Genomic DNA, 12,994 nt, shown 5'->3' with positions numbered 1-12,994 from the left:
TCTAGAACCACACCTTAACTAAACTCATACCATAACCTGAAGACTCTGTGCGATTGCATAGACAAAAAAAATCTATTAAGACTGCAATGCCAAAATGGAAACAAAACAAACTCTCTCAAAAGGAACATATTCCAAGCTGCATTAATATCTGGTTTTGTTTATTTATATTTCTGAAGGTTGGGAAAAAAATTTAGAGAACGCTTAATGAAATTCTGCCATTTTATAGAAAAGAAAGTAGATATTATCACTCAAAATGTTTTACTTATGTCTCTTGCATATTTTATAGCGCTCATTCATTTGGACATCAAAATTGGTGTTTAACAAAACTATTAAAGTATCTGAACTTTTTTTTTTTAACTTTTGGTCTATTGGAGCTTCTGTTACCAATACATCTATCTATTTGTAGTGGAATAAAAACATACTTTTTTTTTCTTTGGAGGTTGAATAACATTATGGTCGTCCAGGATATTACATAATTGTAAGACTGCTCCACAGTGGCTGATTAGTCAAGATACTGTACAAGTCCCAGGTTACAGAGGCATACCCAGGTTAATCTGGTGCCAAGAACTGGGAGTTCTAGAAAACCATGGTATGGTAGGATCCTGGTATGTGGCTCTGAAACCAGGATATGGCCTTCAAATGATTTTTTGAAAACTTCTGGTGATTTAAGACTCTTTCCAGGTTCCTTGACCACTCTGAGGAAGATTCTTTGTGGGTGTATGCATTCAAAAAAATTTTAAATTTCTACCAATATAACAAAGAATGGGAAAAAATAGTAATTCTCTAAACTAAGAGCTTAAGCACAGATCTATATAGCCTTGAAGGATGTATTTTAAACACCCAGCATTAAAATTACTCAATAAATATCAAGGAAGCGTTGATGTACTCAAAGAATGTGTTAGTTGATTAGTCTGAACACAGGATTTGGAAAGAGTTACTTTGTCAGGACAGTAAATGCAAACAAACAAAGTTTGGAGATAGACCAGAAAAAGGCTTCAACAGAGAATAGGAATATACAGAATAGGAATATACAAAATTCTGAGAGAAGCCAAATGGGTACATTTCAGGAGCAGATGTTCAGTAAAATGATTATGAAGAGACTGCTGATCTAGCTGGATTGAAGATAAAGAAATGTTATGGGGAAAAAACAGGCATCCAGAAACATTGTTCCATCTGATATTCAGGTAGAACTGAGGAAGTCATGTAAGGCAACACTCAATTAGTTTGGCAACTATAATTTGAGCAAATGCTCTTGGGGTAAATTTCTTATGCTACAAAGCAATATGTAGGCGTGGAGTAACACAATCTCTGTCAGTTTGGAACCTGCTTATAATCTCTTGATTCAATTTACATTCAATATAGCAAAGAATAAATGTTCTGGGGAAAAATTACAATATAGCAATGTATTTGGTAACCAGATGAAAGGTTACACAACACAGCAGGCAAGACTTAGTATGAATTAAATAAATACAACTGCAGTTTGGCATGCCAGTTACTTTAGCTTTTACAACAAAGCAACATTTTGGATCACCCAGCACCACCAGTAATTTCAGAAGGAATAGCTCTACAGTCCACTAGCTTTATATATTCCAAACAATGGTTTGGAAAGAATATTTTGGCAGTAGATACTTACTACATGCATCAAGACATTCTAGTGTTCAAAATCTGGATTAAGCAATATGTTCATATACCACAGTTCCTCTTAACCTTTTATATCAACTGACCCCTACATTTTATTTTTTAAGTCATCCTCAAACATCGCTACAAATACATTATGAAAACGAATTAAATAATATGACATCACCACAGGCTCTCTTTAATAATGTCCTGCTGTCTCATATTTATTCCAACTGAATATGAAATATTTAACAGAAACTGTTTAATTAGTTGCATTAAGGCTGAAGACAGCAAATGTGAAGAAGTAATTACTATTACCTTTGTAAATTATTTTAATAGAAATACAATTTTAACATAAAATCTGATTGGCTCTCTAGTCTTCTGGAATTTACTAGGTTTCTTTTTATGCGCTACTGCGTAATCCAAGGGATAGTTAGACATGAAACAGTGCTCTTAGAACTCAGTGACGCCCACTGGTATTTAAATCTGTTGCAAGTCCATTGATAATCTGATGTAGTTAAAGTAAAGGGCATACTTCTAACATTATTGCACAGATTTAGCCTCTCTCTCCTCTCCAGATTATCATCTCTGTTGGTCAACTAACATGCAATTTTCTGTGACTAGCAAGATGTGGGTTTATGAGGCAATTTGCTAATCTGAGCAGCATATAAAAATCTTTACTCTAAAAGTGGTACTATATTTTAAATTTATCACCAACTGTTCATTTATATACAAAAAGTAAAGAAAATAATTCCATTATATTTATTAATAAAAAGCTTCTCTAGAATTAAATATCTAAATTGCACACTTCTGGTCAGCACTGTCATTCTTAATTTTCTTTTTGCTGAAGGACTGGTGCTGGATAAGTCCATCTGTTCCCTGATAAGGTCATCTGAATGTCAATAAATGTTAATGCAGCAGAGTGGCTGAAATCCGTATGAAAACTGGACGGAGAACTAGACTTTTATTTTGGGAATCTGATCGCCACCTGAAGATAGTGTTCCCCATAAAATCATAAGGATTGTTTCAGAGCTCAGATACTATAGCAGACGTGAAAGAATCAAAGGTAAAACACCTTCACTATACAGTGTATTTTTAAAGAATCACGTACTTTGAATTCATATGTACAAAAGCCCCAACAAGCCAAAATTTGGTAGAAACTTTTTTGATCACTAGAATTACCTGACAGTAACTGTTTATGCAAGTAAAACTTGATTACAATAATATATTATATTGGCAAACTGAAGCTATTATAGTAAAATTTTTATAATTCCCCCCACTTCTTTCTATTTGCTGACAATCAATTTCACATGTTATACAGGAATTAAAAGGTAACAGCCAGAACTGCCTTTCAGATTGTCCAAATCTGGACGATTCTTGGAGTATTACAATCTTGGATGATTCTCTCTCACTTCTTCCAATTTAGAAAGGATCCACTGTGGAAGTAAAACGGAGAAAAAATTCTTAGTAAAAGCTGTACAGTGCAATAGAAAATTTCACTGAGTCAAATATTTCACTGCTTAATCACTGCTCCTAATCAGGATAACACCACAACACAAGGTTTAGAGAGTCTATAATATTACTTCTTGCCTCAGAACTGAAATGCCTTAAAATTCAAACTCAAATTTCTTACATGGCAACGTACTGGAAACTTAAATCACCTGGCTAGGCCAAGAATCCAGCTCTCTAATCTGCAGTTGTATGAACAAGGATATTCATTACTGTTGTGTAAAACAGCAAAGATTCCCACAAATCTGAGACAGAAATCATCATTACTATTTCATGCTATCCAAATGGGTCCTACAAATCACAGATGACAGAATGACACAGTTCCTGTCACCAAACTGTTATAATTTAAGTTTTAGATGCAACAGAAAAGAATGTGGAATGCAAGGATAAGGACAGGATCAGACAAGCTTGAGATTCCTGCAATATGATAATATGGCTTTTTCATTTAGATACACTAACATCTTAAGGTAATATGCATTTATACATATCTACATATAGTAAAATAAATGTACAAGCAAGCCAATGAATACACTGAACATTGATTTCTCCTACAAGTAAGTTTTACGTAGATAGAAAGGGTAGTGGCTTGGATGACTGGTTTTGGGGAGGACAGTCCATCTCCAGTAATTAACATGAAAAGGCAAAATCCTTGTAAGAGGCACAAATGGCATACTGAGGGTGATGAAACTCAAGGTGAAAAATGCATCATTTTTGTTGCAGGATTACCTCTGCTAGGGTGGGTCCTGGCACAGTTGATCTGACTGATCAGCAAAAAGCATGTCGCCACTGTCCACAAGGCAAGGACCCTGTCACTTCCAGGGCGTCAAGGGACCTGACTCTACGGGACAATGGCCCTGGAAGCCATGCCCCGACCCAGGGCACAGCAGCTTGAAAAAACACCCTGGGAATCCCCTGCAGGGGATTCTTGGGGCGAACACTGGCAAAAATGAAGGGAAAATACTCCCACGAGGGTTCCCCACCCTGCTTGCAGACCCATCCATGGCAATGCGATTCACATGCCCTGGGAATCCTACTGCAGAGGAATTACAAGGAACTACTGGATGAGTCCCTGAAATGCCTGTCCAACATGGCTGGAAAATATTAGTAGCCCCAGGCTGCCCACACTCTCCCACCATAAAGTAACAGACATAGGCTGTGAGAAGGTGGCACAAACTATTAACACAAATTGTTGTACCCACAAATCTGAGCATGTGTGGCATTACAAAGTGCACAGATGCAAGTTAGCTTGGATTTTGTGCCATCATACACACTTTTTATGGTGGCACAAAGGTGACTATTTGCAGCTCAAGTCAGATAAACAAACAAGTCTAGGAGTTCTGCAGCCACTGAGTGCAAGAGGAAAGCCAGTCAACGTTATAGAGAAACGTTCCTAGTGGAGGATATGAACAAATCTTTATTTTTTAAATCCAATTCTGTGCTTGAAAGACATTATTTATTTCCCATTAACTTTTTCAAGGATTGTGTGTATGCATTCTCACTGGAATATGGTACCCCTAGCACTGAGATGCAGCATGGCACTGTAAAATGCCCAACTGCTTCAGTCTCTTTTCCCTAATCACAAAACACTGATGTAACATTTGTAAGGGTGGGTAGCTAGTGTCGTACTGGTCGATGATCTATTGAGGTCCCTTCCGACCCTAGCATCTATGAATCTATGGTAACCCCTCCTTCCTAGAGAGAGGCTGTCATGCGGTTTTGGTACTACACCAGTACTTCAAACCTGAGCTGAAAAACTTCTTTCAAAAGACTGCATTACAGAGGGTTGTGTGATGCAGACAAATGTCTGCTAGGAACTAAACATTTCCACCACTTTTATTTTTACTCTTTACCATAACTGTTTTAATTGTAGTTTCTATGGATAAAAGACCAACATATTAAAACCACCCATAATTTAACTTGCTTTTCTATATTATTAACTTCTCATTGTCCATATTGCTAAATCAGTAATCTGACAGAACGCAAGGCAGTTTCTTTTCTAGTCTAAGTAATGAGATGTTTGTGCTTCTTTTTTGAAAGATGTGCACCAAGTGTTTTGTTGTTGATTTCAATTGTGTTCGGTGTTATAAAGAAAAACTGGATTATGAACAAAAATAGAAGCTTCATTATAAACTGGTTCCAATCAAATAGCTAAGTGTAAACACAACTATAAGAAACTATGTGTAATGACATGAATGTGTTCTGCATTTTCAGTTATTTAAAAAAATCTGGGAATTTCAGGGTTTATCTTTCAAACATAAAAACCAGATTGAAATAGGGGTAAAAGGAAGAAAAGGAAAAAATGGTTTAAATCTGGGAAAATAATGAATATGTTCCCACAGCAGTGAGGGAGGGAGGGAGTAAGGCTGGGACTAGGGAAGGGACGGGGCACAGCCCGATGGCCATTCCTGGGGTCCAGCAGGGAGCAAAGTGGAGGAATCTGCCAGTGGGTGCAGGCATGGGATGGGGGGCAGGGCATGGCTCTTGCCGTTAAGCCCACCTCGGGAAGGCTGCAGGCTGGGGGGCTGCGTCAGGCTCTTTGTGGGGGGCCCCCAGATCTGCACTCAGGACGATCAGCCAGTGCAACCCCCCAGCCCACAGCTGCCCTGGGGTGTGCGTAGCAGCAAGAGCCATGCCCCCCCCTTCCCCTCCCCCCTGCACCCACTTATAGTTCCCTCCAAAGCTGGTGTTGGCTGTTCCCAGGGCCGCTGCAGCAAGAGCTGGGGGGACTGGAAACAAGTGGAGACGCAGGGGCACAATGCAGATTGTAGCCACTCACCCCAGCCCCAGGAGCGGCCGATGCCAGCTGCCTGCAGCTTCTGGGCAGTGCCATTGTCCCCACTCACCTCAGCCTGATGCAGCGGCCTCAGGAGCAGCTGACACCACCTGCCTGCATTATACCATGGTGCAGCCCAGGGGCTGGCGGGAGTGGCACATGGCTGGATGCGTTGTGGGGTGGGGGGGAGGGTCAGGACACAACCCTGATTCTGACTTTGGCACCTCCTGCCCTGCTTGGGGTCAGAGCTACCCCCTAGGCAGTGGCTCCAGCCCCACAAGCCCATGCAGAGCAGCCAGGTGTAGTGCTGGCTGCAGGGAGCAGGGCTGGGCTCTCCCACCTGGCTCCCCAGTGGGCTTTGCAGTTCCTACCGCCCAGGGCAGGGCAGCAGCTGGAGCTGCCAGGGTGCAGCTGGGACCCGCCTACCCCAAGAGCGATTCCTGTGGCCCCTCCTGTCCCGCCTGGGGTCAGAGCCAGGAGCCCTGGGCCCCCAGGTAGTGGCTCCAGGCCCCTTCCCCCAGCTTGCATGCAGCCACTGCCACCATACCCTGCTCACCCTGTCCAGCCAGAAACCCGTACCTCAGGTGAGGTACCACTTTTAGCTTACCAACACCCCCAGCCATTCCCCACTCATGCTGGTTAACAGATTTTACTGCACCTGGTAAAACTGAGTGAACTGAAAAAGGGTATAAATCAGTAAAAAATGAATAACTTCAATAATAATAATAATAAAATTGGAATTTAACAATAAAAAAAAAATCAGTAAAAACTGAAAATGTGGAACACTATGTATGAAGGAGTATCTTAAGGGTTTTATTGATGTATTTTGATTTACTATACAAATTAACAGACAACTATAGTTTTACTTCTGTCCATAAGACCTTAACCTATTTAAACAGTGAATACTGTAATATCTTATACACAAATGATAAGGGAAATCTCAGTTTTCAAAATATCCACTATAATGATGGAAGGGTGTCATCAAGTTTGTTTAGTTAACATCCACAAAATGTTGTAGACAAGAGTATGTTATCTGAATGCTAAGTACATTTTAAGGGTATTTTAAGAGTCACTATTATTTCAAACAGTGAATTTATACTCTAATTGGCAAACAACACTTATCCCATGACTTGCTCTGAAAAACGTAGAATTTGAACCTGTAGTCCTTAAGATATTTCCTGTCACTATAACAAATATGAAAAAATGAAGCATTTCTTCCTTAACAGGTCAACACTGATATTAAAGTATTACACTTACCTTGGCATCCTCCGGTGTTCTAAAATTAATTATTTTTCCAAACTCTTTGGCATGAAATACAGATTTAACCCGTTCCTACAAAAGAAACAATTAATCAACTTTTTGTTATGCACTGAAGGCATAACAAAAAATACCAACTGCAACCATTTCCTCTCAGTCACCTACAACAGCAGACTACTTGGAACATGGGAATAGAGGACAAACCTTAAAACGCACATATCTCTTGCAGAACTCCAGTTATGATGCAGGTAAGTAAGTAACAGTTCATTTTTCTTTGAGCAATAGCCTATATGCACAGTCCATTAATGTTAACTTGTAAGAAGTTAACCCAAGTAACGGAAATGGGAATTTCAGAGTCTTCAGAAGAACAGATGAGATTCACACAGCTTTGCTAAACGCATCATTTTAACTTAGATGTTCCAGTTATAGCATACTGTCTTGTAAATATGTAAATGGACTCTGTCCAATTAGCTATTTTTCACTTGTCAGAAATAGACATGTTCTTTAGCAATCTTTGGGAAAATGAGCTCTGAGTGTGGTGGTCAGTTTCTATTTCAATCACCACAAAGCTCATACAATAAGAAATCCAGTTTGGTAGACTCTGAATAGATAGGAAGCAGTTTTTCATTCTCTTGTAATGGAGATAAATAGTTTGGGTGATGCTCCGACTGATTGGCAGGTGAATGTGTTGGTACTAATGAAATTCTGTGACTGTCTCTTAAAAGACACTATAAACTAAAGCCAAGTAGGATTCTTAGTGTTCCGAGATCTGAATTACACAGAAAGATTTGAGAGATGCCAATCTCATGTGCTCTTCCGTCTCCCGCTTGCCAGTGAATCCTCAATGCTGTAGTTATGGTGAGTTTTGGTAAGAACTAAATGAGTTGAAGAATGATGTGAAATACTGGGAAGAAGGCTTAGGTAATGATTTTATATGGAAGTCCTCACATTATGTTCTCTGGCAATTTCTTAGTGGGTTTATTCTGTACTAAGGTAAAAAAAAATGAAGGCTTAAGAATCTGTCAGAACTCAAACGTTTCAGGGGACAGCTACAAGGGATCAGATAAGTCTTCTGGATTTGCTTAGGAGATATACTTGCTGCCATAAAAATCTTGAAAATGCCATGCTCTTCCAAAAGGTGCCATTTCCCAAGGAAATATAAACATAACTAGAGATGCACCAATATATTGGTGCCATACTGGATTAGCACCAATAAAAGGAAAATTAACATCATCGGCTGTCAGCTTTTTTGGCCAATGTAGCTGATAATGTCACTGATAAATATAATATGCTTTCTCTCTGGGGCCCCTGGACGCTGTGTACATGCACGCAGCCACATGCATTCATGTGGCCAGGAATGCAGCAGGGCAGTGTGGAGAGCAGTGACCTATATAGGTAAGTTTGTGGAAGGGAATAGGCGTCCGGGAGAGAAAGCAGTGGGGCAGATCAAGGGCCCCGCTGTGAGAGGGGGAATAGGGCAGGGGCTGGGGGCACTGCCCAGCCAAGGCAGTGAATGGGACCTGGGGCCAGGGCAGGATGGAGCAGTGGGTGGCTCATCCAGGTGACGCAGCGGGGGATGGGGAGGCAGACAGCTCCCCACATCTGTGCACTCCCCTCCCCCCCGATTTGTGCATGGGTTGCTGCTCACTGTGGGCTCAGGGCTCTCCAATCTGCTGCCCTTCCTTGGGAGCCCCACGTGGGCTGCGCGTCTCCTGCCCACCTGGCAGCAGTGGGGGTGGTGAGTTATGCCCCCACTGCCAGGCAAGCAGGGGACATGCAGCTGACACAGAGCCCTCAGGGCAGAGGCAGCAGAGCAGAGAGCCCTGAGCCCTCAGCGAGCAGTCCGCATCCACCCTCACCCTGCTCGATTTAAAAGCATTCCTGCACTTAAAAATGGTGGTGGTGATGCTTGAACTAAACAAAGCTCATTTGACAAGCTTTACTTCAAGCGCCCCCTTTCACCATTTTTATGCTGATCCCCATGACGAGCTGCCCATGGCTCTGTCCTGCTCCCTACCCCCGTTCACTGCCCTAGCTGGGCAGGACCCCCAAGCCCCACTCCCTCCTTCAACCTGCCCCCCCCACACACTTCTGCCCTCCCCTGTGCCCTTCCTCCCCCCAGATTTACCTACAAGGAGCTGCTCTCCATGCTGCCTGGCTGCATTCCTGTAAACCAGTTATTGGCTTGATATCAGCCAATATTGCTGGTTAATAATTGGCTGTCGGTGTTGTGCACCCCTAAACATCACCTGCTGGCTTCACTTCCTCCCATTTATTTCAGGGATCCCAGAAGCTTAACATCCTGGAGCATAGCATCTTATTTAGGTAAAGTAAAACAAATTGAAACATTTATAATGAAACTAAGCTGGCAATTAACTAACAGGATACCTAATTAATGTAAGAAACAGGAACTGCTAAGCTGACAAACTATGATCTTCAAGCCACTTTGACCAGAAATTAGGAAGCAATAAGAACTGAATGACAGTTGGCATGGTCCATCTTCTTTATTCCCTAAACATCTCAAGGTCAACAGTCTCTGCATGCTATAGCCAAAACATGCCAAAAACCTGAGCACTTGTGCACCAACAGTAAAACATTCATAAAGGTTATCAATACAAAATTAACTGTTTATAATATCTAAATTTGAGATGCTATTTTAATGTAATAAAAGCCTTAATCAAGCCACTTTAAATTCAACTGCTGGCCTCCCCCAAATTTAACTGCTGCCCTCACATAAGGGCACAACACTTCATACAAGCACTCATTCTGTGAACTGTTCTAGAACTGACAGTTCTTCTGAGACTATGATCCTTTTTGCTGTACATCCTATTAAGAGGTACTGAGCCCCAATGTCCCTTGAAATCCAACAGGCAAAATCTATGGAAAAGTAATTTCTTTTTCCTGCTCTCAAGAGAGGATTCTAGACTCTTTATCAATCAAAGTGATAGGGAATTTAGAAAAGATATTTGACTTTTTCCAAGTGAAGCCCTGATCAGGGGACAGACCTTTGCCATTTGGATTTCATGTGCTGAGGATTAATGAACACCCTCTCGGCAATTTTTCTAGAGGTGTGTCAGCTCATGGAAGTTGATTGGGAGATGGGATGGATGTTGGGTTAACTAGAGACCACAACAGGCTGTTCAGACTTTTTCCTCTATGAGCTGGAAGTAATTTTGTAAGGTAAGTAAGGTGCTTTTCTATAATTCTTGAAAGGGTATTTTAGCAGACTGGACACGACTAGCTTGTTCTGCACAGTGAGGCGCGTATCACCCTTGGAATGAAGGCAGCAAACAGAGAAAAGGAGAACTGTAAGAGAACTGTAGGGTTTAAACTGTCTGGAGAGATGCTTTATTTAAATAAACCTTGTCCTCCAGGAAATAAGCATCTGGATGGAAAAGGAGAAGAAAAGGGACTCACAGCTTACTGACTTTAAAGTCTAAGAAATTAAATACTCAGCTTTCCCAGCTCAATCAGAGCAGAAGTTAGTTTGGACATGACAAACTGTCATAAGTCTTGGCCTGCTATAAATGCATCTCAGACTAGGGGAGAGCCCAGCAGCTAGAAATGAACTATTTCTGATAAAAATATTTAAATAACTTAATGATTTTAGTGATAGCTAATAATGTTTTCACATTTTGTTCCACTAACCAAGCATCCATCATACCTTGGCTTCAATACGTAATCTTCTTTCATCAACAATGAATGGCTCTTTGGTAAACTCATCATATGTATACTGCCACTCACATGTCAGTTGTCCAAATGTTCCTTTCGTCACAAACAAAACACCACTAGCAAAAATAAAGTACGACAAATAATTAAAAAAAAAAATCTATATAGAAAAGGTTATTTTTTTTTTCAAGAAATTAGGATCTAAATGCTGGTTGCAGTGAAGCTGTTTGTTATTTCACATAGTTTCCCTCAAGATATCTGCAATATACACAAGGCATAGTTTTGGAGAAGATCAAGTTCTTCAGTTTCATGTACTTATAACACAAACCACGTCTTCTACGATAAACCTGGAACTTTATGCCTCTAAAGAAAACTCTTCTGCATTATTCTTTTTCCTGCAATGTGCTGTAGAACTGTTAATTGTTGAGTCCACACACAGCTGCCCTGATTCAGTCTGATAAAATCTGTCTCTCAGCTATAGAAAATATGAAATCAAACACATCTTTCTCCCCTGGATTAGAGAGAATAGAGAAACTATATAAGGCAGAGAATAATGCATTCTGTGCCAGACAGAACAATGAATGAGGTAAGTAACAGGATGCTAAATTCATTTTGTCCATATTGGATATACACATATTCATATCCACATACATGCCAACCCTTACTTAACCATGGAATAAGTACAGTTGCTTATCCTATTAACAATAATTAAAGTCGCAATGGTTTATTAGTACATTTTTATTGAGAAAGGAAAATCTTTACCTTTTCGTTACCATTAACAAATCTGTAGCATTCACCATTGCGTGTGCAATATATCTGAGCTTTGCAAATCTTCCATTTTCAATTTTCTAAGAGAAAGAGAAAAAAAAAGTTCTGTAGCTTCCCATATATTAATTGATATAGTTTTTTCATTTTGTCTATTCAAAAAATGATCTAAACCACGTTCATTTTAACCAACCACATTAATTCAACCTTTTTTTATAAACAGAATAAAACTACTCACAACACAAAAGAAACAAATCAGTATATAGCTAACAGGCTTATGACACCTTATATATACTATAAAGACTTGATCTTTAGAAATTTTTATATGAAGTTGACTGTTGTTAATACAGTAACTCAAATAAATGTGAGTTTTCCTTGACATGAATGATGAATGGCTTGGCAAGACCTAAAACAAATCAAAACAGAATTCCAAACTCAAATTTCTTCATATTTACAGTACATTCCAATCTGGGTAGATCAATACAGCTGAATTTCTTATCAAGAAATAGGTTTAAAATAACTAAATCAGAAGGACTCTGTTTCCCATCTTTAATTTGGACCAACCTAATTACTGTAACACATTTGAATCAGTTTCATTTAAGAGTTCTGTAGCTTCTAAATATTAAAACTGTATCTATAGAATGTATTTTAAATTCGAAATATTAAATATTTAGAGTATTCTACATAGACAATACTCTAAATATCTAAATCTTATCATTAAATGCTACATCTATAGGATGAGACGTACAGTCAAACATAGCCTAGTTATTGAAGGTCATGTGATGGACAGTATGTTTCTCTCTCATTTATTCAATTTCCAAACTTCTTTGTAATAGATTCCACAAATACTATAGATGCATCTTTTCATTATTCACAAGTTAATTTTAATTAAATTAATTACTATCAGACTTTTCAATTCCAAGTGTTGAGACCCTCTAATCCTAATTTTACTTAACAGACATAGGAGTTTCAGAGAAATGAGGAATTATATAGAATTCAGAAACAGGTTTCTCTTTCAGCTTCAACTTTTGCACAGCTCCTTTACTTGTGATGGCTCTTGAGCATTCTAACGTATCCTAAGACATCCTAACATCCTAAGACATTTCCTTTCATTTGGATCCTGTTATGCTGAGAAGAGGACAGAAGACATTTCTCTTTTATCAATAAACACATTGTAAATACATAAGAAAGTTCTGCATAATTTAGTTAATAGCTTTATTTTCCATAAACTAAAAAACTCGTTATCCATAAATAAACAGAGCTTGAAATAAAGAGACCTGGTATTTAACCTTCCAAAAACTTGTGCGTCTCATAACTCAGTTCTCTTTTAAATTACCACTAACTATTGGTTATTAATCGTTGTACACATTAATACAATAAAAAATGATACCACCAAATTCTGTT

At 39.3% G+C, this 12,994-nt stretch overlaps 1 protein-coding gene across 1 annotated transcript in view; it reads right to left on the bottom strand.

Annotated features, from left to right (window-relative positions):
• Positions 1–205: 205 nt before the first annotated feature.
• VPS13A (vacuolar protein sorting 13 homolog A) overlaps positions 206–12,994 on the bottom strand; it is a 168,734-nt gene continuing 155,945 nt past the window's right edge. The window contains exons 69-72 of the mRNA XM_019554916.1: positions 11,588–11,673; positions 10,821–10,944; positions 7,157–7,231; positions 206–3,053 (exon numbers count right to left, since the gene is read on the bottom strand). Coding sequence (XP_019410461.1) covers positions 3,003–3,053; positions 7,157–7,231; positions 10,821–10,944; positions 11,588–11,673 — 336 coding nt within the window. The 3' untranslated portion in view covers positions 206–3,002. The remainder of the gene's footprint in view (positions 3,054–7,156; positions 7,232–10,820; positions 10,945–11,587; positions 11,674–12,994) is intronic.

Source organism: Crocodylus porosus, unplaced genomic scaffold, assembly GCF_001723895.1.
Source record: "Crocodylus porosus isolate Cpor-Errol unplaced genomic scaffold, CroPor_comp1, whole genome shotgun sequence".
In the NCBI taxonomy this organism is placed as follows: Eukaryota; Metazoa; Chordata; order Crocodylia; family Crocodylidae; genus Crocodylus; species Crocodylus porosus.
This window is presented reverse-complemented; position numbering and strand designations above follow the sequence as displayed.